Source organism: Ostrinia furnacalis, unplaced genomic scaffold (genome assembly GCF_004193835.3).
Source record: "Ostrinia furnacalis isolate ACB-3 unplaced genomic scaffold, ASM419383v2 OfSCF1126, whole genome shotgun sequence".
Lineage (NCBI taxonomy): Eukaryota > Metazoa > Arthropoda > Insecta > Lepidoptera > Crambidae > Ostrinia > Ostrinia furnacalis.
Genome location: NW_021131365.1, coordinates 785,928 through 813,797, shown reverse-complemented (window position 1 = coordinate 813,797; position 27,870 = coordinate 785,928). Strand labels below are relative to the sequence as shown.

General features: G+C 40.9%; 1 protein-coding gene across 7 annotated transcripts in view; it reads left to right on the top strand.

The window, feature by feature from the left end:
- N (neurogenic locus Notch protein) overlaps positions 1-27,870 on the top strand; it is a 155,196-nt gene that overhangs the window by 115,022 nt on the left and 12,304 nt on the right. For 3 of the 7 annotated variants that reach the window (XM_028302458.1, XM_028302460.1, XM_028302459.1), the window contains exons 7-24: positions 1,790-1,983; positions 2,886-3,041; positions 4,522-4,704; positions 13,061-13,175; positions 13,815-13,936; positions 14,621-14,788; positions 16,089-16,227; positions 17,417-17,569; positions 18,048-18,154; positions 18,705-18,818; positions 19,261-19,417; positions 20,079-20,311; positions 20,693-20,838; positions 23,242-23,390; positions 23,967-24,116; positions 24,603-24,742; positions 24,826-27,104; positions 27,582-27,790. In XM_028302458.1, coding sequence (XP_028158259.1) covers positions 1,790-1,983; positions 2,886-3,041; positions 4,522-4,704; positions 13,061-13,175; positions 13,815-13,936; positions 14,621-14,788; positions 16,089-16,227; positions 17,417-17,569; positions 18,048-18,154; positions 18,705-18,818; positions 19,261-19,417; positions 20,079-20,311; positions 20,693-20,838; positions 23,242-23,390; positions 23,967-24,116; positions 24,603-24,742; positions 24,826-27,104; positions 27,582-27,790 — 4,914 coding nt within the window. Of the gene's footprint in view, positions 1-1,789; positions 1,984-2,885; positions 3,042-4,521; positions 4,705-4,785; positions 4,828-13,060; positions 13,176-13,814; positions 13,937-14,620; positions 14,789-16,088; positions 16,228-17,416; positions 17,570-18,047; positions 18,155-18,704; positions 18,819-19,260; positions 19,418-20,078; positions 20,312-20,692; positions 20,839-21,443; positions 21,593-23,241; positions 23,391-23,966; positions 24,117-24,602; positions 24,743-24,825; positions 27,105-27,581; positions 27,791-27,870 lie in introns of those variants that run through there. The other 4 variants (XM_028302462.1, XM_028302457.1, XM_028302461.1 and 1 more) reach the window with 3 other exon arrangements.

The following is a 27,870-nucleotide window of genomic DNA, read 5'->3' as shown; positions in this document are numbered from 1 at the left end:
AGTAGAATACATTTGTCACAAACCCCTACTCTTCCCGCGGGTGTCGTAAGAGGCGACTTAGGGACTACACATCAAACAGAGAATGGGCAGCAGCGCTCTCTGAAAAACATCAATCTTTTAAACTGCGATCTCCAACCCGCCTGCCAAGCGTGGAGATTATGGCAAAACCCTCCACTATAGTGGAGGAGGCTCATAGTCCAGCAGTGGACTGTAAAGGGCTGTTGATGATTTGATCTGATACGCGGCGCATGCGCGCTCGTGCCGTGCGCGCTCTCGATCCTTAGCCGATTGCGCCGGTTTAGTACAAGCTGTTGGGAACAGTCTACTCATGCCGAATCCTGTTACAAATTAGCATATTTAATGGAAGAATAGGATAATGCTTGATCCTTCCTTACTTTCTGTTCTTCAATCTATCATCAAGCATGAAACCTAGTCTGCGCTACCATAATTTCACTTTACTATCGGAACGTGAAAAGCATTGAGGGAGGCCTATGTTCAGCTGTAGACGTCCTATGGCTGAGATGAAGATGATGATAATCGGAAGGTGTATAGTGCGAATTTCTTGTACTTTAGGATCACACCCTGCGATCTTTAAAGTCTAAAACATTATGACAAGTGCTACATAATTTTAAAACTTAGCCGTTTTACGCATTGAACACTATGTAAAACTTTTCACACACAATAACCTTACCTACTATTTCTGTAGAAAACCTCGGAATTTTCTCATAAAAACATAACACAGCTGTGAATGTAAATGAACTTTAATCGGTAGCAACTCGTAATATTGCCAGCCGGTTTTCCTTGGGCTGTGCTTTTAAATCATCGGAAACGTTTACCGGTTTTATCATTCGGGTTTTAGTGTCTCGCTGTGAAATTAGCACGATTTATATCACCAACAGCCCATATGTGCCATCTCTACCGCTAATTGGAAACATATTATTATCTTCACCATATCTAAAATTTATTCTTTTGACTAGCTATCTTAACAGTCTTTGAAAAATAGATTTGGAAAAAGGTCTACTATGGGAAGTAGGTATATCATTACTCTTTATTAGAATCACAGTGTCGCTAAAAGGAAAAGTAAGGGAAATTTCGAGAAAGGTAAATTAACTTTAACTGAAACAAAATCAATCAGGGTAATAAAGGTTGGTAGTTATAGTTAAGTGTAATGGTTAAGCGAAATCTGAAATTCCAGTACAATAAAGAGGAGGACATGACAAACAGAACAATATGAAGCAAAAATTTTAACGAACTGAAAGGAAATTTTTCTGCTGACAATATTTTAGTGTGAGTTCGTGAAAGCCTCGCGCGCGCCGCCCCTTTGATATTTAAGTAGTACTTATTAGTGCATCTTAGCAAATGTTTTTGTGAAAGCATAATTTGGAGGAGGTATTTTAAGTATTTAAGATTGCGGCACGCCTTTTAAATTAGATGTTAAAGAGGTTTTAATATCTTTGGGTCTTGTTTTCTATAAAAATTTCACTTCAATCTTCAATTTGTAAAGCATGTAATTTATTAGTACGTTCCTATGAGCCCGAATCTTGAATCTTATGATGACATAGTGTAGTCTGTAATGACTAAGCAATGATCTACATTCGAGAATAGAGTCGACCAAGATTGATCCAGATTTATATTCAACCAAACAGAGGTTTGCAACAGGCTAGAGTTTAAGTCAAGTCAAAATTAACTCTAGTTTTCTTTTACAGCTACTCACTTACGCGCCTAAAATTGACTACTTCATTGTCTTTTATAACTCACTTCACATTTCTAACAACACCTTTGTCCTCAGACCGCTGGTGTGTCAAAACGGCGCAACCTGCACTAACTCTGTCGGAGGATTCTCCTGCATCTGCGTCAACGGCTGGACTGGCCCCGAGTGTTCCGTCAACATCGACGATTGCGCCGGCGCAGCGTGCTTCAATGGCGCCACCTGCATTGATAGAGTCGGGTCGTTCTACTGCAAGTGCACTCCTGGAAAGACTGGTAAGTTCTTTAGCTATATTTTTTTTAAATAAATAACTTGAAAAAATCGAACTGCCTAAGGCGGAAATTAAACCCACGACCTTTCGCTTGCCGGGCGACTGCTCTTCTAACTGAGCTACTTTATAGACACTGAATGAACCCGTCGAAATTTTCAAGTGTAATATGCTGTTATTTTTTCAAGTTGTTTATTTAAAATGTAGTTTGAGAAGTGAATCTAATCGTTAAAAAAATAATTACGTTTGTGTTTTTAGTCGCAAAGGGGAGGCTCTCTTCAATGGCTAAATGCTAATGCTGCGGATTGAATATCTGAAGTAGCTATAATAATTAAACTATGTTCTATAAACCTAGTTCTCTCAATTTTATGTTCAATAAAATAAATTAAGACACTGTACGCACCAGATTTGCTTCTTGTACCTATTTCCCACTGTTTCATTTTCTCCGAGGATGTTTGCAAAAGCTTTCGTCTGAAATCACAGTAATTCCACAAGTCTTCCGCGAGTGTGTCAGGTTAATTTGCTTGCTACATCTTAAATTAAGAAACTTGCAATAAGGTTTATAATATAAGTTGTGCAAGAGTAATTCTGTGGATATTTAATCCAGTTTATCGCCATGTCTTTGACGAAATACATTCTGTTATTGGAAATGCACTCGTATTAGATATTAAAATTAAATGTACGGTACTGCTCAGTTCACTGTTTCCTCTTCGTACCGACTGTACCTACCTATGTATTTTGTAATATTTTTTTCTTTTTATAAACATTTTGAGGGCATACTCATAAATACCATATGCTTTGATGTAGAAAATGTTAAGTACCTTAGTTAGGATGTACTCTGTGCATATGAGGGGGTACAGATGCCATGATGATGAACGTACAAATATTTAAATTGCCAACCAATTCCAGGTCTCCTCTGCCACCTGGACGACGCCTGTACATCCAACCCTTGCCACGCCGACGCGATCTGCGACACCAGCCCCATAAATGGATCGTATACCTGCTCCTGCGCCTCTGGGTACAAGGGCCTCGACTGCTCCGAGGATATCGACGAGTGTGAACAGGGTAAGTGGTACTATCCCAGGTTTTCTGTGCATTTTGAAGGACGTCTGCATTTTAATTCGTGTGACGCCGACGCGATCTGTGATACCATTCCTATCAATGGGTCGTATACCTGCTCCTGCGCCTCTGGGTACAAGGGCCTCGACTGCTCCGAGGATATCGACGAGTGTGAACAGGGTAAGGGTTAAACGAAGAATAATAAATACGCGGCTAAACGGCACTATTCCCACCTCTCGTGCCCACCGCTGCAACTCCTGTGTAGCCAGGATCTACAGCTTGACCGCCAATAAAAATCCAACCAGTGGAGGTCAAGTGTGTCTCGGAGGAAGAATAATAAAATAGCAAAGGATTTTGTAGATTTGAGTCCTTGTAAAGATTTATAGTTTGTAAAGTTTTTGATAACTGCTTTAGTTATTAAATCTTTGTAGTCGAATTTTAATTTAGTGTTACAACGATTATACCATAGGCGACTTTACGTCAAAGCCAACATTAATATTGTTCTTTTTCTGTTATGTACCTACTGGATTCAGTTGGGATTGGTTTAAGTTACTTAGGAGTAGGTATAGGCGACTGGTCTCTGTGCTTTTAGCTCCATGTAGGCCATGTTTTGTAGTTAGTTCATAAAACTGATCCAACTTTCATCTCTTAATTTATCCGCCTTTTCCACACGAGGTTTCCTTATTTTCTCTTTAGACTTACTCGTCACGTACAGTCGTAAATGTTTAATTGGCTGAAAAACACCTTTCCATCGCCATGTGACCTATCTGCTCTTAATTGAGTAGACTGCTTACATCTCTGACATGTAGCAATCAAGACCGAACGTTCGGAGAATAAATCCGAGCTACAACATGGCCTCAGTTCAACGGATAATAAATAATCCTATAAATGGAGTTTTATCTGCCAATAAAATTTTATTGATTAAGGATTTCGCACTCGAGCCCTTTTGATGAACGGAACCTTAACTTTTTAGAGTGCTAGCTCCTAGACAATGAGTGAAACTCAAAACGCGTTTGACCGTAAAATAAATACCATCTTCGTTGTTCCTTAGGTCACTTGTGTAATAAGAATAAATAAGACTTTACGTTTGTTCGCCCGAGTTGTAGATGATAAAATATAGAAATTACTTTTGTAGCTATGTAAAGTGCCTCGTTTCATAATATTCCTGATTAATCATCTTTTCAGTATGATATTTATTTCGTTTTAAACATTGACAATCTGTTATCGACTGCGTCTAGCCAGAGTCTATGTAGTGTAGGGCCTCTACTCTTGTTATCTGGGAGGCCTATTGTCTAAGAACAATGCTCTTAACTGCCTAGGTATATTCATTTTCGGTCATTAGTCTTTCTAATCAAGTCATCCAGGACCTTGTTTGGCTCTTACATTAGTTATACATCATCTGGCTTTTAGTTTGGAACTTAGGAATAAGATCCCAGAACTAGTACTTCCGCCTTGCTCCACAGTTCTAATGTCCACCTCTTCCCAGGTTCCCCCTGCGAGCACGACGGCATCTGCGTCAACACCCCCGGTTCCTTCGCTTGTAACTGTTCTGTTGGCTTCACCGGCCCCCGCTGCGAGACCAACGTGAACGAGTGCGAGAGCCACCCCTGCAGAAACGATGGATCGTGCCTGGACGACCCTGGCACCTTCAGATGCGTCTGCATGCCTGGTGAGTACAGTTGGATTATAAGTTTGTTTATACGTGATTGTAGCCATGTGGTTTTAATAGAGTAGAATAAGACTGGATCCTGCCTGGACGACCCTGGCACCTTCAGATGCGTCTGCATGCCTGGTGAGTACAGTTGGATTATAAGTTTGTGTATATGTGATTGTAGCCATGTGGTTTTAATAGAGTAGAATAAGACTGGATCCTGCCTGGACGACCCTGGCACCTTCAGATACATCTGCATGCCTGGTGAGTACAGTTGGATTATAAGTTTGTTTATATGTGATTGTAGCCCACACGGCTTTTTAATAGAGTAGAATAATTATTAAAGATATCTTAGAAGCGACTAAGGGAGAAAGCTAGCATTAAACCTCCCTAACCCGTCTGTTCAGCGTGGAGAGTGCCAAATCCTCCTTTATCTGCTAAATTAGCCTCTGATAAATTGGAGAAAGTCGTTTTTTTTGCAGTTGAAAGACTATTATTACCTGATGATACGAGGCTATTGCCACCTCTAGTTCTTACTGCTGCTCCTGTGTAGCTGGGATCTTGTCCAGTGAAGGCCATGTTTGTCCCAGGAAAAAGTTAATTTATGGCTTAAGAATGATAGAGTAACGGGTCTAGTCTAACTCTCAGTAGAAAATCAGAAACTACGAAGACAAGATAATACCAATCTTTGCAAAATATAAGCTACATTCACTGTGATTTCACAAGGAACTGGGAGATTAGGTTAATATTCCTATAAACATTCTATTATCATGGTTTATATCACTTAGAGCTGATTACGGTGCAGTTCTAACCCGTTATCTAATGCGAATATAATTTCTGATCTGTATTATAGAAATACATTGCTTACTTATTTAGAAAAGTGTTGAAATACGTTGAAAGATACTTTTACTGTTCTTGACGCTTTAGTAATCACATTAGACTACTAATTTTCTGTTTCAAAATAACACCTATCTCTACTACTTGACGCCACAGTCTCTATTATCATCCGTACAGTCGACAGCATATCAAATCTTTCTTGTAAAACAGCTCTTAACACAACTGCTTAAGACACAATTATCATCATGTCTGTCTGTACATGATAATTGCAAGCCCTATACTAGCAAAGTCGATTCCCATGGCGACTGCGCGAGCGCATGTGATGCGGAAGCCTGTATCGGTGACGACGCCCTCTGAGTGCCCACCGTGACCAATTGCTGCTTACATCTTGGAAGTCATTCAGCTTGATGATAAATACAGGGTGTAAAGAACGTGGACAAAGACAATTAGATAGTGAGAGAACAAAACAATAGAAAAGTGAATCAATACAGGCTTTTGAGATGAAGAATAGCTGAACATTTTACGTGTAGGGACCAATTGGTGCTTAGATCTTGGGAGTCATTGATGATGGTAGAGTGCAGGGTGTAAAAGACATGGGCTAAAGACTAGAGATAATTAAATAGAGAGAGAACAAAACAAGAGAAAAAGGAATCAGATCAAGCTTTTTGAATTGAACACGAGACGAATATTTTGGAGAATCCAAAAAATACATGAAGAAACGCACATGTGAAAGTCCAAAAACGCAGCTTAATAAACAAAGGATAAGAAAAATTAAGTTTCTATTCTGTGTAATAATTTTCATCTTAATACGAGTATAATGGTGTACATGTAGATAAACATTTTGACAGTAATCCATGTAATAGAGAAGCAATACCAGGGCAAAAGGTAAAGTAAAAGGCTAATTTCAACTTTCATTATTTGACCATTTTTCCGAAGTCGTAAACGTGTTAGGTAATTTTATTATACTCGTAGAAGCGCGGCGTAGAACAGAAGTTATGGGTATTAAGAGCGTTTACGTCTAGCGTGGCATGTCAAGTTTAGGTAATTTCGATGCTAGTTTTATTCACACTAAAATAATTATGACTGTGTGCGTGTTCTCACGCTCTATAGTCAAACCAAAATACTTTGATCCACCATCGTAAAAGTGAAAAAAAATTACAATGAATTATTTTAAATTTCAAAGTAAATATTTTAGATAAGATATTCTTCTATTATATTAAGCTATTTTTGTGTTGAATAAAGGAAGAATATTGGTGAAAAAATCACTTTGATTTTTGGGTATTTCACGTTCTTTTAATTTGTGATTTCTTATTGTAAAATGCTTAAATCTAAAAATTTTCTCAGATAACTATTTGCCCAAGGATCTATGCTATAGGATATAAATGTTTGTTAAATCGTTTTCACAGTATTTTTATAAAAATTTCAGCTTGTAAACTGACGCTAAAGTGGAAATTTACAAAACCTGTGTGGACTTATCTTGATAGAATTCTTAAATGCTAAACTAATCGCAATATTTTCTCAATTAACTATTTAGACGACGAAATTGCCTAACTATTTATGCCTATAACATATTTGTAGTATTACTGGTTAATGATTGTAACGAGTTGAAAAAGTACTGTTTTTGCGCCAAACGGCGTAAACGCGTTACACAATTACTTGCGTTAGTTCGCGTTTGATGGGCCTATTAAATGCTCGGAGATATAGACTAGGATGTGATATTCAATAAATTGGAGCTCGGATTTCTGATTCTGCAGTATTTTGTTACACACTGACTTTTATGTAGACTTATTTGACAGAAAACAGGCTCAAAATTGAAAATTGGTGAAGGTCGCGGGAAGAGCCTGGATGCGGGCAGCGCAGGATCGTTCATTGTGGAAAACTTTGGAGGAGGCCTTTGTCCAGCAGTGGACGTCATTCGGCTGAAACGAACGAACGAAGGCTCAAAATTACTATTTTGTTTGTTTCATCTTTTGATAGGTCTCTAGCCGCAGCAATTTGTTCTTTACTGTCTTGAATTTAGTTTTCTTCATTAGCTAAACTATGTAGTTTACGTGTAATTAGGTAGCTTTAAATTCTACATTTTTTACCACAGCATTATCACCCGTTCATTTATCTCTAAGTACACTGGAAGGTACAGACTACCCTAGACTATTCATTGATTTTGGAAAATCGTCCCTATTACAAACCCTTAAGATATAGGTGTTTAGCGTGCTTTGCCGTAGCTGTACATACTAGGTTCAACACAACCGCATTGTCAAGTGCATAAAAGATGTCATCGACGCAATGGCGCGGACGAGCCCACTCATCGGAACGGGCCTTATTCAAACGATATTAAAACCCAGCCATATCACGTATCCCTCCACCGTAATAACCGCAGCATCAAACTACACTGCAATTTAGTCATTTATAACAAGAGCATAACCCTCAAAATTGAAAACACCAGCAGTTCAACCAAGTGTTGTATCAAGTTGGGGTGTTTTCGCGTCGTGTGTAGTATCTCATGCATGAGTGGCCCTCAGACCTGTCTGGTCGGTACGCTTATAAGGGCATCGCAGAGAACTGAGCATGACGACATTAAGTTTTTTAAGGGATAAACATGTCCCCTGCAATTCCCTTTTTATGGCGACGACCGTTGGGTTTAGAATGGCTAATGCGGAATTCTTCGACGTGTCGGATTAAATGGTAGAATCGCAAATAAAGTTTTTTGGATCGTTATTACTCTTGGGAAAATCAATGGAATTCGTTAATTGAATGCGAAGCTGATAATACCAAGCAAACTCTTTCCTTTTAGAAAACAAACGTTTGTTGTTTATATTAGTTATACTGGTTTCGATAATTTTATCCAAGTTAAGTAATTGCTTTAGGTACTGTGTAAATTTCGTGAGACATCTTTTGCAAAAGTGTCTTTACCTTTATAAGCATGGAGTCTATTTTTACAGTTACATGCGTTAAGTTCACACAATGCAAATTGAACTTAAAAACAAGTTCAACTTCTGGACCAACTGCCTTGCGCTAATTATTATTGCTGTCCACACCACATGTTTAATGACACAACCATGCCTACATACCAACTGTTGCGCCTCCAAGAATGTGTGTCCATTATTTGCATTTTTTCGATAAACGCTGTCAAGAGAAAAACTTGTTCTAGGACTTAAGGNTATGATGCAGCCGTGATCACAAGCAGACTGGCCAGCTGGCGGAATTGTCCGTTCGGGTGGGCTTAAATATTTTAAACTACCCTCATATTGTCATAATGTTACATTGTAGTGGCGTTACCTCGACACACAGTATTCGTATTCGTACTTGACATGTAACTCATATAAAAATGTCGCTCAATCCGTGTTTATCTATTTTAGTTGAAATGGAACACAAAAATGTAAAATCTTATTTTTCTCTCGATTTTACCAAAAAATAATAACGGAGAAAGTAAAGTCTTAAATTGTATTCGATGATCAAAAATATTTTATTCAATGTTGACCGATATTTGACCAATATTTTGAATACCTGCACAGACAGACATTTACATTTAGGTAGGTACTCGTACACACACTTAAAAACTGTTTAGAAGCTCACATAGACACACGAATATCGTCAGCCTAACTTTCAAACTGCTTAGGTATGTCCCTTTTTGCAAACTTTACAGGAGGAAATAACCGTTTATTTTTCATAGTTATGGTACCTACTAATTAAAGTATAATGATGTCTAATTGAAATATAATCATTTATTTCAATTTTGTTTCAGTTTGAAAATATGCTGACGATAATTATTATTATTCTGTATAATGATTTATTTTCTTTTTTAAATTCTGTTTTGAAACACAAAATAAGCATCGCATTTTTTTTCGATCTGCGTAAATTAAAATCGAGTTAACATTCCCGTAGGCAGTTATGTTAGATTTGGCAGCGCTTCGCATCTGTATTCTGAGCGCACTTTGGTATCGGGCAGAAGCGCGGGCGCGCGGCGAGAGGCGCGTTGTCTCGCTCTAATGCTCAAGGTCGTTCGGCCATGTAATCGCCTTAATACTAGATCTCCCCGTGTGATTATGTGTAATGACCATTTAGGTCCGTAAAAAATACCAGCTGGTTTTCTTAAGATTTTGCAATCTGCGGTTACAAGAGATATTTATAGTCTTCCAATCGAAACGTTTTGTGTTTCTTGGATTCATGTATCAAAAAGCAATTTTGTTTATCCTCACAATGACCGTCGTTCTCGGAAATCATGTATTGAAATTATGTGGGTATTGATTTTTTTGGGATATCAATAATGCGTTGGCTAAAGTTGATAGTTGGTCGGAAACTAAAACAATTTTGGCATGAGGAGAACTCGTAGCAATAAGAAGGTAATCTTGTGATGCTTCTTCTTTTATACTCAGACTTATTTTGGGATTGTCAGCTACATCCTAGACTGTTACCAAACTGTAAACATCTACAATTTTATGAATTAAGCCGAACTCTGTATTAGACCATGGAAAGGTAGATAAAGCCAAATACAAGGTGGTGCTTATCGAATTTAATTCTTCAAAGGATTGATTTGGTAAAATTACAACTGCCTTAGATAAAATGTTCACTAGCATGCTTGCTTACAAAGATGTAACTCCTTAAGGTCGTGTCACCGAGGGTTCGGCAGCTGACCGTATGTATCCCGAGCGCGCGTTTAACATTAAAATATGCGCATAAAGCTAGCATTAGCATGCGCTGGACATTCCCATTGTGGCTTGTGATCCGAAATCGTGACGAGTGGGGGCACTGTGCAGGGGATAGGCTGTAGCGAAGTTTCCAGATCAGAGAGATTTAGACAGAAAGAGAGAAACGGCAGGTGATTAGAAAGAGCAAGAAAGGGCAGTTTCTTGGTCAAAATTCGAGAACGATGCTGGTTCGATCTGGTCTGGAGTTGGGATCGTCGCTGAAGTCTCTTTTGTTTAGGACTGATATGATGCTGTCCACAAATGATTACAAAATACATTAAAAACCATATTTGACAGATCAGAGATCTATTTGTGTTTGTTGTAACGTAAAACTGTGATAAAGCGTGTGATGTCAGGCTCGAAGTTTTAATCGGATGATGGCTAATGGGTCTAAAAAGCCCATAGATTTTTATAGTGGTATCCGCCATTAGCTTCCATTCTAACCAAGCCTCGAACCCGCGACATACCTCACGCGCTCTCGGGCGGGGCCACCCCCCTTACAACCGTTTTGGTACGATAAGCGTTCAATAGGCCACGCCGGTTATAGAAAATAATGTTGCATAATAATGTTTTACTCCTAAGAACATTTCCTGGTGCTAAGGGCAGAGTTCTGGCTCAATGAGACCGGGATTTAGACGAGGTCGGGAGAATTTACATGTATACGAGGCATTGTTTTATAAAGCACGGTTGAGTCAAAGTATTATGGATTATGTTTTGGGATTAAGAAGAATTTGAACATGCAATGGTCAATTTACAGCCTCTTTTTGATACTTTTCTGTAGTTGAAGTCTCAAGTTCAAAATTAGGAGTCACAGCTTTGAACTTGACAACTTAATTGGTTTCAGAAACATGTATGTATATCTAGCTATCTACATAAGTCTGCATTTATATTTTGTTAAGTATTTACATTGCTCTAGTTTATTTATTTCTAGCCGTGTTAATTGTGACCTTGAAAGTACATCCTATTAAGTAGTTCTGCATACTGCAGGAAGTTGTTAGTGTTGTTACTTTAAAAAGGCTCGAGGCATGAATGTTTGAAGAATATTTTTGTTTTAAATGCCACTCAGACCTTCTGGCAAAAATCTCTTGTAATATCCTTTAAAGGGAATATTGGTCTGGCGTTAAATCACGCTGTAAAGTCAATTACTTTACGTCGAAATCAACCTTAGCACTATGCAAATAAGGAACCCATCAATTGCAATGTTTATTTATGCGTGCTTGCAATACGAGATTCCCCATTTGGCGGGATAGTGATTTCTGAAGAAGTAATCCTTAAATGTTAGCAGGTTTATTAAAATGAATCTTATTTAGTTCAGCTAAGGTCTGTAAGAGATGAACGTTTAAGTTTGCAACTTTATAAGGGCACAATGTCCGACACTGGTCGCGGCTAGAATGTCCCGCCTCAGGCGATTCAATCAATTCCGACTTTTCGCTTATTTGATTTATGGTTCAGTCTTATTTGTTCGTAAAAGGAATGGAGATCCAGTCTGCGTGTTGGTTATGGTTTTTTAAGTCATATTGCTTGAATGTTAAAGCTTAGTTTGGATTGGGGATAGTTGTTGCAAGTCTGGGACTGTGGGATCGTCAATTAGAATTCCTGCTATATTCAGTTTTTCAACACACGTGATTCCCGCAAGTATGTTGATCTATTTGTCAATTAACGACAACATGTTTGTATAGAGAGTGAACTACTGCAATGAAGATTGCTCGTTCTAGCTCGTAACTCTATTAGATTTAAATTCATCGGATCGCAAATGTAAATCTTAGATACAGTAGAATCTCGATTATCCGGACTTCGATTATACGGATATCCGATTATCCAGACTCATTCTTCTCGGTTTCTAATTACCGATTCAGGGTCTGGACCCATAAAAACCGAAGACGCCGCCACCGTAACATGGTACGGACGTCTTCTTAGTTCATTGTTGCAAGAAATGGATGACCAATGGTCTAAAATTTAGATTTTTAGACTCTAAAATGATGTATTGAAAACCCTTTCTATTGTAAAAAGTTGATTATTGTTTGATTTTACTTTGAAATCGATTTTAAGGATTTTCGATTATCCGAAACACCCCTGGTTTTAATCCGGATATCGGGATTCTACTGTACTCGTAGCTGTTGTTTTTGCAATTCATTTCCTTAAATCCTAACTTCCTAACGCATCGCTGTGATGCTTTTCTCTGGTTTAATTCTGAAGTCTTACAACGAAGCATTAACTTGTACGACATGTCATGGATATTTTACAACATTTTGACCGTTTACTTTGTTGTCGCCATTACTCGTGTGGTTTTACTGCTTCGACCGACGTCAACATTTAAACTAAGCCCGTAAACCATTGCTAGCTTTGTTTTGTCAAACTCGGTACGAAGTATACTTTCAGACATAACAGGTAATTCTAAAGTCCTGCAGTGATGGCTTTGCAGGTGTAAGTTCTTTGAAATGTTTATTGTTGAACTGATTTGTGAGGACTTTAACTTAGAATAGAGAAGTCATGACTGCTTTTAGAATATCTGAATTATCAGTAATCTTCATTCTAGGTTTTTGATCACCCACAGATTTTCTATCTGCAGCAGCAGGATCTAACCAACAATGTAACTTTGCTTTGTAGTTTGTTTATTGGTAATTTTTAAAGTAGATTTTTTATAACGTTAATATAGCTGCTTTTATTTTGACATTAATGCTTAGGTATTATAATTATGCTCTTTTTTCAGTTCGGTTTTAAAATCAAGCGAGTCTTTACCCTCTATTTCTATTGGACCCAACATCTTCCCATCGTCTCTTTGTTCTAAAATTTTAAATTCTACCAAAGTTATTTCCCTTTTGTTTATTTTAATTGTGTCTCCATCATTCCAGGCTTCACGGGCACCCAGTGCGAGGTGGAGATCGACGAGTGCGCCAACAACCCATGCCTCAACGGAGGAGTGTGCCACGACATGATCAACGCGTTCCGGTGCACCTGTGTGATCGGGTAAGTGATATACAGCATCATTAACTTCTGTCTTCTTCCTAGAAGTAACTGACTTAAGTTTAGCATCATCGTCTGCTATCTTATTTTCTATCTTCTTTTTCAAAGTTACCGATTTAAGTTTAGCGTCATCTTTCATCATCCGCTATAATATTTTTAGAAGGCCCTTTCAGATCTTGCTGACTTTTAAAGAAATGAGTATTAGCATCTTAGTAACTATCCTTTGTCTAGGCTGTTCGTTTGGCAGAGATCGCATTCTAGCGATAAAATCACCTAAATTATGCCAATTCAGTTTTTGCTATGTGCATGTGCTAATGGCTAAGCAATAAAGGATTGAGTATTAATTTGTCAGTTTTGAGTACCTACGAGTATTTTGTGCACATAATATTACCTACATGCTAATATTCTCGTTAACCCCTTCAATACTCCACCACAATAGTCCGGCAGATCAAACTAGTGACCCTAGTAATTTGAATCGGCCGTCCGATGTCGCTAGGCTATTAGGCATCTTGACTTTTACCACTTCTTTTGGTGGTAGTGTCTCATATTCAAATATCCGATGCCGTTACTTATTTATACTATTTCCACCTGGATTTTTGCACTTCTCTTGATGATTGTGTCTCATTGTATTTTTGCCATCAGGTTCACGGGAGCTCGCTGTCAGGTCAACATTGACGACTGCGCATCCAGTCCCTGCCGGAACGGTGGCACGTGCCATGACTCCATCGCCGGATACACTTGCGAGTGTCCCCCAGGGTACACCGGTAAGTTATCACCGAATATGAAGATTGAATCAGATGTCGCTTGTAAATGATGATGGGAGAAAGCGACCACCTTCATTGAGGATCAAAAAATCAAAATCAAAATTTTCTTTATTTGTTTAGACTAACTAAATTAGTACTTGCAAATCGTCAAATGCTCTTAAGAAGCCTATACATGTCGCATTCTTTTTTTGCCCTACCAGCGCTTCGAGACAAACATTTGGCAAGTGCTGAGAAGAAGCGCCGCAACAAACTCAGTCACCACTGTCTGCCGGTTTAAAAATATAAAAAAGTATAAAAAAGTAGTAGAAAAGTAGGATCATATTATTATTCCCAAATTAATTTGATTCACAGTTAATTTTCACCCACAGAATACTAGTCTTGCACCAAACATACGGAATTAAGGTTTAATGAAGAGTGTGAGGTTGGTCGTTAAATGATGGTCAATAGCTTTTAACTGACTCACAATCAATTTCTACTTTATAATAATTATCTAGTAAATTATTAAACCTAAGGTTCCCGCAATAAACTTTTCAAATCATCATGACCTTTCAATGAATGAGTTCAACCTCCTTAAACCAAGGATAATTCTAAAATCTATATGAGAGCATATGTGTGTCACAATCTAATTTTATCTTACTTATTAACTAACGTATTCTAAAACCATTAACTTATCTTTATTTCCAGGCATGTCATGCGAGACGAACATCAACGATTGCCTCTCTGCCCCATGTCATCGCGGCGAGTGCATCGATGGAGACAACAGTTTCACCTGCAACTGCCATCCAGGCTACACCGGTCGGGTCTGCCAGACCCAGATCAACGAGTGCGAGAGCAATCCGTGCCAGTTTGGAGGTAGTTTATAAGTTTTGAAACAGAAATGTGAAATTTATTGCGGCTAAAACGGTAATAAGATAAGAGGACTTGGCTTTGACAGCAAGAAGAAAATACGAGTTGGACCTTACAATATGTTTATTAACAGTAACGAATAATAATAAAGATTTCGTTGACTACAATAATGCATATCAACTCTTATAACTAGCCAAGTCAAATCTTCAGAACTTGGCACCCATTGTCCCATTTAGATCTTAATTTCTACTGTTATGATTGTATGTCTATCCATTCGCCACTTTAGAAGTTTTGCTTCAATTTAGGCAAAAAAAATGAGGAAATGTTTCAAGCAATTTACTCGTATTCTTAGGATTAGGAAAAGGTACTGGCCACTACAATCACAATGATAAGCATACAATAAAAACCTGTTTTGTTTTTTTCCAACAAATTGGTGACTGTGTTCCATTACAAATACCTAATAGGTATTCGAACTTCTTCATTTTTGTTACTGGCCACTGTTTTTATTATTCTTTAGGCGCGATGTTATTTTGTTTTTATTCCATTACGAGATAATACGTAGAGTCACGGTTATAATATCATACAGTATTGTAACTTCATATAAACATACGACACGAGAATTTTCTTTCGTAATTCAAATCTCGGTATGCGCTCGGTATGCAAAAGTCGGGGGTGTCGCGAATGTGCCGAATGGACGTCGGTGGCCAAGTGTTAAAAATGACAAAATTGATTGAATTTGACTGACAGTCATTTACGGTCAAATTGGTCAAAAACTAGTCAAATTTTCATTTTCAGTCAGTTTGATTTGAAATGAAAATTATATTGTATTAAACCAGCTTTTGCCCACGACTTTGCTCGCCCGAAATTACACAGATCATTATGATTATTAAAGTTTCAAAATTATTTAAGTAGTTTTAAATAAATTAAATCTACTAATCACAAAACAACACACATTTTTAACTTATTCCATTCACAAAGTATTTTGTTTGTCTAACTAAATAAAAAAATACAATCACAAAACTAGATAGAAATTCTAAGTAGGCAGATGTAATTAAACTGGGTACTGTAGGTGGGCAGCCCTATCGCATGTTGTCATACTGTGACGTACCGCGCGACGGTTGACATTTATTTAAAAAATATGGCCGAGTTGGAATACTGTATAGATAGTATTACCGTGGTAGAGTGGAGACATAATATTATTTTTTTACTTTGGATTCGTAGTTTTTTATAACCTACATTATAAATTATGTTGTATGTAAGTATGTTTTTTATTTGTTTTATAAATACTAATATTTGAATTTTTTAGGCCATTGCGAGGACTTGATCGACGGCTACCAGTGTCGCTGCAAGCCCGGTACTTCTGGCAGGAACTGTGAAATCAACGTGAATGAGTGCTATTCGAATCCCTGCAGAAACGGAGCTACTTGCGTCGACGGCATCAATAGGTAAGTGTTTTTTCTTATGCCATTACTAAATTTTACAACTCTACATTTATCATAGTTTTTGTATGAAACGTTCGATTGTCTTTACATCCATCACTTGAGTGACAGATATGTATTGCAGTAGCAATGGATATGTGGAGTTTTAATAATATTTTGGCAAACTTATGATAAAGTAAAATGAATAAATTATATGTAGGTTTTAAAAGTTGCATGATTTATTTTGTTTCAATAATTTACCTAATTATCAATTTTCTTTCTTTCATGCAGCAATAATTACTTTGAGTAAGTTATTTTCTAAATTGGATCGCATGTGTTTCAAATTGAATTTTTATTTCAAAGCATGGATTGTGTTTGGACAAAATCATTTGACAAAGCTTTTTGAAATTTGCTAATGTAAGCAGTTTGTAGTTTATTTCTTATAGTTTTACAGTCCAAAACACATGCGAAGTCAGCGTTTACCGTTTTCAATACCATTAATGAAATGAACTTAGAGAAATTTCAAAGGCAAATTCTTTTTTAATACCAACAACCAACAATAGCTAGCAAACTACTCTCCCCTCGAGTAAATTACTCGAATAAGTAATGCGAACAAGGCCATCATCTCCACACTAGAGTACAATAGACCACTAAAAACCATAAGCATAGACCAACTGAGTAGGTTTACCGGTAGTAGAGTGCTACTTATCCGTTGTGCTAGTTGAGCGACAGAACGCGAAATAAAGGTCAGGATAGAGTAGAGCTTTTACTTATAACAGAACAACGAGCCGCTCTGTTCTAGTATCAATGTTAGGGTCACCTTTTTACGAACCAGACATCATAAATTTTACCTGTATTAGTACCATTCGTAAGAACGTTACACTACATAGAAATGCTCTAGTAGTCTATTACTCACCTTTAGGCTAGGCGCAGACCATCGACTTTTGATTGGCCGATAGTTGGGACCGATTCCAATTTGTATGAAGAATCGGCCGATACCAAATCGGTGTAATGCAACGCACTCAACGCGGTCACTTTTATGCATGTACGTACTGATTAACAGCCCGACCTAACTATCGGCCCACTAAAAGTGGGTGGTCTGCGCTTAGACTTAAACGACGTCTCATCATGTCGCATTGTCGCGTTTGTCGCTCACCTGTAACAACGGGCATACTTTAGCCAATAATGCCAGGTCCTAACCAGCACACATCTGCAGGTACACCTGCGAATGCATCCCTGGCTTCACGGGCCAGCACTGCGAGACGAACATCAACGAATGTTTGCCGAATCCGTGCGCGAACGGCGGCAAATGCATCGACCGCATCAACGGCTTCCGCTGCGAGTGTCCCAGAGGGTATTACGATGCTAGGTGCGTTAGCATCTTGTTTTTTTATTCCAGTGGGATTATGCAAAGGCGATTTTGTTGACAGTCTAGTTTGACACTTCGGTGTGGAATTCCAGGTGAAAGTGACTTTGAATGGTGTTGTCTTCGCGTAAGATGACTTCAGTAGCAAGTTGTCAGTCCCGCGCCAATTTGTCAGTCTCTAAAATTTATGAAAAATTGCAGTAACCTATGCAATATTGCGAAAATCTGTCGGTGTCACATATTGACCGGACTATTTTAAAACAATATCTTACCGGGCCATCAAAAAAAAAATTCTTTCTCAAAAAATACAAACAAATCAAGTTACTTATCAGTCCACCCGTCACTATCCAATTCCAGTTAACATTTTCTTTGACTTTATTCTATTATGCTTTTTACCCGACTGTGCCTAAATAATGGTTATGTTTTTTTATCGTCTTTGTTACCAAAAGACCTTATTTTAATCCTCTATTTTTCCACACAGATGCCTGTCCGACGTGAACGAGTGTGCTTCGAACCCCTGCATCAATGGCGGCAGCTGTGAGGATGGAGTCAACCAGTTCATCTGCCACTGCTTGCCTGGATATGGAGGTATGTATTTTCTAAGGATATAGGTATTTTGGATTGATTCTCTTTTTTTTTAACTTCGAACTCCTATGTTGTTCTGATCCAATGACAGTTAACTTTCCCCCGGGACAAACTTGACCTTCACTGGTTGGGTTTTTATTGGCGGTCAAGCTGTAGATCCTGGCGTTGGGAGATGAGTTGAAGTGGGAATAGTCCCGTTATTGTTAAAAAGGATGGCAAACTGTGTTTCCTTAATGTATTCCATTATCATCCCGACAGTATTTAGTTACACAGTGGAGAGATTTTTATTTAAAACAATGACAGTTTAAAATCTTGTAAGTTTTCTAAGATCTAGTCTGCAATAAGCCTCGATAGTGAAGTGGAGAGATCATAAGTGGACTAATATAAAATGACATCGTAATATATTCAGAAGACAATGGTTACAGTATTAGACCCCGTAGTTCGAAGTTGTTGAAGATAATGAAATATGCTGGCCACTTTTATTTGCTCGCGAACGAACATTGCTCGCTCGACCACTGTAAACTCCTGCAATAATAACAAAATCCTTCCACAGGGCAACGCTGTGAGCGGGACATCGACGAATGCAGCTCTAACCCGTGCCAACATGGCGGCACGTGCCACGACCGACTCAACGCGTATAAATGTGATTGCGTGCTTGGATTCACGGGTAAGTGGGATCTGATTAACAATATTAATTAAATGTAGACTGATGAATTTAATCAGCTGTTATATCTGGAGATTATTGACGTGGAATATGCTTTCAAATCAATTGACACAGGCATGTGCTTATACGAAATAGTCACCATGGTCAGTCCGCTTCCAGAATCAAAACTCGAAAGCAGATATATTCCAGCGGACGGTGAGTTAAGAGACCTTGATTTTAAACTATTCGCCGCCGCCCTGGATGACGTTTCCGTGCTTTTAGACTATATCGGACTAGATTTACAATACATCACCGGTTGTATGTAATTTATAAAGTATCATAATAAGTACATAGTTTGGGACTACTTAGATGACGTGTAAATATCCAAGATTTTTTCTCTATTTCTGGACGTTTAAAAATCGCTTTTATAAGCCATTAAAAATCTTATAACTTCAATCCATTCCAGGAGTAAACTGCGAGACGAACATCGACGACTGCGCGGGCAATCCGTGTTTACACGGTGGCTCGTGCATCGACCTCGTCAACGGGTACCGCTGCGTCTGCGCACCACCACACTCTGGAAGAAACTGCGAGAACACACTGGATCCTTGCATGCCCAACCAGTAAGTCTATGGCAGGTTTAGGTGGCCATGATTGCCTAACCAGTAAATCGATTGTGTCTATGACCTCTGTAGTCTCTATGGTTAGAAGAATATGTGCGCGCCACTCCACTCCGGAGTCTGGTCAGCGTGAAGTAGGACGGATCCTCCATTTGCCTCTGGGAACTTGAAGAGAGTGGTATTCCTGCAGTGACCAATTAAACTCAGAATTATGGCCTCTTCTATAGTCACCATGGTGGTATTTAGATGTAGTAAGAGCCCTCGTCAACGGGAACCACTGCACCACCACACTCCTGAAGAAACTGCAAGAACACGTTGAATCACTGCATGCCCAACCAATAAGTCGTTTTGTCTATCCGTATGCCGCCGTGAACCGCCGTGTGGTTCCGCTAGGGTTGAATAAAACCACCCCCAGTCCTCCGTGGATGTCGTAAAAGGGGACATAGGGAGAAAAACCCAATATCAGACCTTCTCAATCTATCTGGACAACTTGGGGAGAGGTAAGTCAGCCATTTATGCCGCAAAATCAATAAAATAATATATATAATAAAATCAATAAAAATAGGAGAAAGAGGGTTCCGAATAGAAACCACGTCTCTGTCAATGTGGTGCTCAATCTAGGAAATGTTAAACCAAATTTTCTAATCGGCCATTTCTTTCCCAGATGTCGCCACGGAGGCCGCTGCGTCGCTGAAGCTTCGTACGCCGAGTTCACCTGCCAATGCCCAGTGGGCTGGACCGGGGCCTTATGCGAGCGAGACGTGGACGAGTGCGCCGTCAGCGCCCCCTGCCACAATGAAGCTACCTGCATCAATACTGAAGGCTCTTACGCGTGTCTGTGCGCTAGAGGATACGAGGGCAAAGACTGCGCTATCAATACGGACGATTGCGCTTCGTGTAAGTACTTGCTATTGTACAGTGGTTCAGATCAGAGCGCCTCGTGTAAATAAATTACAGATTGTGTCCCCTGCCAATAATAATACACAACCGTTTGTTTTTCAGTCCCCTGTCAAAGTAGCCAACCATTCAAATCAAATCAAATCAAATTTCTTTATTTGCGTAATTCCAGGTAAATTTGTTTTTCAGTCCCCCTGTCAATAATAATAAGTAACCGTTTTTTCTCAGTCTCCTGCCAAATATACTACCATTTGATTCTCAATATTACCCAACCACTTATTTGTCAGTCCCTGCCCATAATAAAATCGAATCGTTTGTTTTCTTCCTCTGCCAACAACAATTTTATCTATTTATTTCTCACTCCTCTGTGTTTCCCCACAGTCCCCTGCCAGAACGGCGCGACGTGTCTCGACAGTATCGGCGACTACAACTGCGTGTGCGCAAGCGGCTTCGCGGGAAAGCACTGCGAAGTGGATATAGACGAGTGTCAGTCCCGGCCCTGCATGAACGGAGCTACTTGCAACCAGGTGACTGACACCAGCTAGTCCATCAAAACCCAAGCGGTTGCATAAGACCGCGTAACAATTAATTTCTATTGAATATCTACGTATTACCACCATACATTTGTGTCTAGATACCTAATGCGCTTGAAGAGCTAAAGTAAATAAAGATCGAAAAATTTGAGTGACAATAGCCAAACGGTGTTAGTGTCGGATTACCAATTCGGTTTCGGGGGTCAGTAGTTCAAATCCGACACGTGTTTTAACTGGACTATTCTGGTGATCCCACTTCTAACACAACACAAAGGAGTCTGGAAGTCGTACAACTGAACATCAAGGATTTGGGTTTTTATTTGCCAAAACTGATCAGTCTATCCTACCTAATTCTACGAATCTCTACCCTACGTTCACATGAGTCAGAGCTTGGTGGCACGATTGTGACACCAGAGTTGGTCTGAGTTTCGATGAAAACCTATATTTGAAACGCTTAGGTTGCCCAATTTTACATCTAACGTGACGTAAACCCGAGTATCATACCTTTGATTACGTCCAAAGATTAAGACAAAATGAAGACCAATAAGAACAAATAGTTGCTTTAACTTCAACATCTTAACAATTTATTATAATTCCAGTACGTGGCCTCATACACATGCACCTGCCCGCTCGGCTTCTCCGGAATCAACTGCCAGACGAACGACGAAGACTGCACCGACTCCAGTTGCATGAACGGCGGGACCTGCATCGATGGAATCAACTCGTACAACTGCTCCTGCCCGCCAGGGTAAGTCTAGTTGATCCACTTCAGAACATTGCTCCTGCCCGCCAGGGTAAGTTTAGTTGATCCATTTCAGTATGTTGCTCCTACCCGCCAAGGTAAGTCTAGTTGATCCACTTCAGTATGTTGCTCCTACCCGCCAGGGTAAGTCCACTTGTTGGCCCACTTCAGTACGTGGCATCAACTCGTACAACTGCTCCTGTCCGCCAGGGTAAGTCCACTAGTTAACCAACGTCAGTACGTTGTTCCTGCCCGCCAGGGTAAGTCCACTAGTTAACCAACGTCAGTACGTTTTTCCTGCCCGCCAGAGTAAGTTCACTAGTTGACCTACTTCAATACTTTGCTCCTACCTTCCAGGGTAAGTCCACTAGTTGACCCACTTAAGTACATTGCTCCTGCCCGCCAGGGTAAGTTCACTAGTTGACCCATTTCAGTACTTTGCTCCTACCCGCCAAGGTAAGTCCACTAGTTGAACCACCTCAGTATGTGGCCTCATACACATGCACCTGCCCGCTCGGCTTCTCCGGAATCAACTGCCAGACGAACGACGAAGACTGCACCGACTCTAGTTGCATGAACGGCGGGACCTGCATCGACGGCATCAACTCGTACAACTGCTCCTGCCCGCCAGGGTAAGTCCACTAGTTAACCAACGTCAGTAAGTTGTTCCTGCCCGCCAGGGTAAGTCCACTAGTTGACCCACTTCAATAAAGTTCAATACGTGGCATCAACTCGTACAACTGCTCCTGCCCGCCAGGGTAAGTTTAGTTGATCCACTTCAGTACATTGCTCCTGCCCCCCAAGGTAAGTTTAGTTGATCGACTTCAGTATGTTGCTCCTACCCGCCAGGGTAAGTCCACTAGTTGACCCACTTCAATACGTGGCATCAACTCGTACAACTGCTCCTGCCCGCCAGGGTAAGTCCACTAGTTAACCAAAGTCAGTACGTTGTTCCTGCCCGCCAGGGTAAGTCCACTAGTTGACCCACTTCAATACGTAGCATCAACTCGTACAACTGCTCCTGCTCGCCAGTGTAAGTTCACTAGTTGAACCATATCAGTACATTGCTCCTGCCCGCCAGGGTAAGTTTAGCTGATCCACTTCAGTATGTTGCTCCTACCCGCCAAGGTAAGTCTAGTTGATCCACTTCAGTATGTTGCTCCTACCCGCCAGGGTAAGTCCACTAGTTGACCCACTTCACTACGTGGCATCAACTCGTACCACTGCTCCTGCCCGCTAGGGTAAGTTCACTAGTTGATCCACTTCAGTACGTGGCCTCATACACATGCAACTGCCTGCTTGGCTTCTCCGGAATCAACTGCCAGACCAACGACGAAGACTGCACCGACTCTAGCTGCATGAACGGCGGGACCTGCATCGATGGCATTAACTCGTACAACTGCTCCTGCCCGCCAGGGTAAGTCCACTAGTTGACCCACTTCAATACGTGGCATCAACTCGTACAACTGCTCCTGCCCGCCAGGGTAAGTCTAGTTGATCCACTTCAGTACATTGCTCCTGCCCGCCAGGGTAAGTTTAGTTGATCCACTTCAGTATGTTGCTCCTCCTACCCGCCAGGGTAAGTCTACTAGTTAAACCACTTCAGTACATTGTTCCTACTCGTCAAGGTAAGTCCACTAGTTGATCCACCTCAGTACGTGGCCTCATACACATGCACCTGCCCGCTCGGCTTCTCCGGAATCAACTGCCAGACGAACGACGAAGACTGCACCGACTCTAGTTGCATGAACGGCGGGACCTGCATCGACGGCATCAACTCGTACAACTGCTCCTGCCCGCCAGGGTAAGTCTACTAGTTGATCCGCTACTTTAACTAGTCAGTCCGTTTTTTTGACTAGTTGGCCTATTTTATAAAGGTAACGCTGGTAACGCTTACAATTGCTCCTGCCCGCTTAGGTAACTTTTTCACGAGTTGACCCAGCTCTTTAACTTGTTGGTCTATTTTATCTACTAGTTTCAGCATTATAACTATTGATCCGTAGCAATTATCAGAGCAATAAACTAATGTTTGTGAACACAGCGAACGGTTTCATTTTAGTCAATCAGCTACTTGACTTATATCCTGTTTCTACCGATTTAAACCGGGAACGGGACGTTACCAGTAGGCCTAAGATGCGCGCCGCGATAGGCGGTAATCACGCCATTTTATCGATTTTATTCATTTTTGCCCATACATTTTGACGTCGATAAATATTATCACGGCGCGTATCTAAGATACGCGCCGTGATAATATTTATTCCATTAAGCTAAGGCTACAGTTTTGTATTCCATTAAGTAGTAATTATTCGCTAACTAGTCGATCTGACTGATTCAAGTATCCTTAAATCTGGTGACCTTATTCCATGTCACTTCCTCACAGGTATACGGGTTCCAACTGCCAGTTCCGTATCAACATGTGCGATAGCTCGCCGTGCGACCACGGCGCCACGTGTCACGACCATGTCACGTACTACACCTGCCACTGTCCCTATGGGTACACCGGGAAGCACTGCGAGGCTTATGTTGATTGGTAAGTTATTGTTTACTTACTTTTTACTTTTCTGATCATGATAGTTGGTCTCCATTTCAGGATTCTTGAGTGCACCTCAAGGTCCAGGATCGCAAAATGTCCAGATTTTGCGATCTGGATATTTTGCGACCGGGACATTTTGCAACTTGGACCTTCTGCACCTGCCCTTCTACAAGGTCCAGGCATTTAGTTATTACCGCTTGTTAAAGTGACAATGCTCTGAGTATGATACCCAGAAAGTTTTAGTACCTACACTTATTTTTATTAAAACCTTGAATGACTTCAAATGATTGCTTCTCAGTTTTTCAGGATCTTAAGACCTTAACCCTTGACTAGGCTCTGGGGGCGATAGAGCCCACATCAATTAGAACTTTATGCTCTGAAGATATTTTATGGTAGAAAACCAATGACTTTTTTTTGAGCCTGGTTAAGGGTTAATACAACATTTACATCTTATTGTGTAACTAACGTTTACTATTTTTCCAGGTGCGAAAACAACCCTTGCGAGAATGGAGCCACGTGTTCCCAGAAAGGGCCTCAGTACACTTGCACTTGCGCCCCGGGTTGGTCTGGGAAGCTATGCGATGTCGAAATGGTGTCATGTAAGGACGCAGCTATAAGAAAAGGTAAGATTTACTATCTAGATAGAAATAGGTCTATCTTTTACCTTCTAAAGGAAATAGTATCTGACACAATGTTCTTTTTCTAGGCGTAAAACTAAAACAACTCTGCAACAACGGCTCTTGCGATGACATTGGCAACTCCCACTACTGCCATTGCCTCGAAGGATATACCGGATCCTACTGCCAGAAGGAAATCAACGAGTGTGACTCCGCCCCCTGCCAGAACGGGGCCGTCTGCAAAGACCTAGTAGGCACTTACCAATGCCAGTGCGCCAAAGGGTTCCAAGGACAAAACTGCGAACTCAACGTCAACGACTGCCTACCGAACCCGTGCCAAAATGGCGGCACGTGTCACGATCTCATCAATAACTTCTCCTGCTCCTGCCCATTCGGAACTCTAGGCAAAATCTGCGAAATCAACGTCAACGACTGCAAACAAGACGCCTGCCATAACAACGGGACGTGCATCGATAAAGTAGGAGGCTTCGAGTGCAAATGTCCACCTGGTTTTGTAGGCCCGAGATGCGAGGGAGACATTAACGAGTGTCTCTCGAATCCCTGCTTGTCCCCTGGCACACAAGACTGCGTGCAACTAGTCAACGATTACCACTGTAATTGTAAGCCAGGGTACATGGGAAGGCACTGCGATGCCAAAGTTAACTTCTGCGCCAATTCCCCTTGTCAAAACGGAGGTATATGCACAGCTGTTCAAGGAGGACATGAATGTCTTTGCAGCGAAGGATTCTACGGGAAGAACTGCGAATATTCGGGATACGCTTGTGACTCAAATCCGTGTCAGAACGGAGGATACTGTCGCACGTCGGAGATAGGTGACTACGTCTGCGATTGTCCTTCAGGGTTGTCAGGAATCAACTGTGAAATTGATTCCATGAATGAATGTCTGAGCGGTCCTTGTAAGCATCCTGAAGCGAGATGCATCGACAATCCTGGCGATTATTTATGCTACTGCCCCCGCCAATGGACTGGTAAGAACTGTGACATTCACGATCCTCACGCACGAGGTGGCTACGGAAGTCCTGTATCAGGAGTTTATGGCAACGGCAAGAACCCTTCGCTGAACCTTCAGGAGTTAGATCTGGCGTTCCAAAGAGAACAGTGCGTAAAACGCGGTTGCAAAGAAAAGCAAGGCGACCACCGATGCGACGAAGAATGTAACACCTTTGCTTGCGGCTTCGATGGCAACGACTGCTCCCTTGGCATCAACCCTTGGGCGAATTGCACAGCTCCTATAAAGTGTTGGGAGGTCTTCATGAATGGGGAGTGTAACGAAGTCTGCAACACTCAAGCTTGCTTGTTCGACGGAAGGGACTGCGAGAAATCTCTCCAAAGATGCAACCCTATATACGACGCTTACTGTCAGAAACACTACGCGAACGGGCACTGTGACTATGGTTGCAACAACGCCGAGTGTAATTGGGATGGTCTCGATTGTGAAAATGAACCACCAGAGTTAGCTGAAGGGGTCATGTCTGTTATCCTTTTGATGGACGTAAGAACATTCAAAGAGACCTCTGTGGCTTTCTTGCGAGATTTGGGACATCAGCTGCGAACCACTGTGCGGATCAAAAAGGATCATCTTGGCAACGACATGGTATACCAATGGAACGGGCTCAAAGACGTCGGTCTTCAAAACACCGAGTTCGGCAAGAAACACCAGATCATTCTCACTGAAAGAGCACAGTCCGGAGTCCATGTCTACTTGGAGATCGACAACAGAAAGTGTACAATGACGACCGGATCCGAATGCTTCTTCTCTGCCAGCGAAGCGGCTGAGTTCTTAGCAGCTACGGCTTCTAAGCACTCCTTGTCTTCAGACTTTCCTATATTTCAAGTTAAGGGTGTAAATACACCAGCAGATGGGGAAGACATACAAACCAACTCCAAATACGTCTTCATCGGCGTCATACTAGTTTTGTTAGCTGGCTTGCTTATGGGAGTTCTAGTCACAGCGCAAAGAAAGCGCGCTGCTGGTATAACATGGTTCCCTGAAGGATTCATCAACAATTCTTCTTCAAGACGCAGATCAAGAAGGCGTGGTCCTGATGGGCAAGAGATGAGGAATTTGAATAAGGGGTCGATTGGGTGCATAGATGTGGATATCAATGGGGGTCATATGGGACCTCCTCACTGGTCGGATGACGATGACGATGGTGGCGCTCCTCCAAGAGCTAAGAGGGCTAGAGGTCCTGGAGACGCGAATGGGGCTCCTGGAGGATACGCGTCGGACCACACGGCGATAACGGATTATGAGGAAGCGGGACACGATTCAAGGGTCTGGACGCAGCAGCATTTGGATGCCGCGGACATCAGAGTGCCTCCTAGCATGATGACGCCACCGGCTATCGTGAGTATTTTATGGTTTTATTCTAATAATGTGTAACTGATCTTAGATACTGCAACATTTTTGCAATACACACTCATATAGGTATTGCAAAAATGTTGCAGTATCAGTAGTACACTAGGTAGATTGTAGATTACCTTCGAATATTCTTAAATGAGGGGTTTTTAATAACAACTGGCTAGTACGACGGCACATCAAGAAACATTAGCTACAAATAAGATTGTAATTGGAGCTAGTTTTTTCTGTTGCACCAAAATGTGTGGTAGTGGTAGGGTTAGTAATATTGGGACGTGTAAAAGTGCTTTTGAAAAGCCAAAAATAAATGAGTTTTATGTGTGATTCGACACAGAAAGCTAAAAATTATGTTTGTCAAATCATCACGGGTTAGGAGGTATCGATTCGCCCTAATATGTATGTTAACATCATAATTATCTTTGTTAAAAATGTAACCTCCATTTAAAACAATTTTTCTCTTTACAGCATGACGGCCACGTAGACGTAGACGCCCGAGGTCCTCTTGGCATGACGCCTCTCATGGTAGCTGCCGTCAGAGGAGGAGGCCTGGACACAGGATCTGATGCTGAAGATGAGCAGACAGCTCACATCATAAGCGAGCTGGTAGCTCAGGGCGCTCAGCTGAACGCTGCTATGGACAAGACTGGGGAGACTAGCCTACACCTTGCTGCTAGGTAAGTGTTAGATAGATTGTTGCTGAAGAATGAATAATCCACCCGAGTATCGTAGATCGAGCAAAATGTTTCGTCATTAT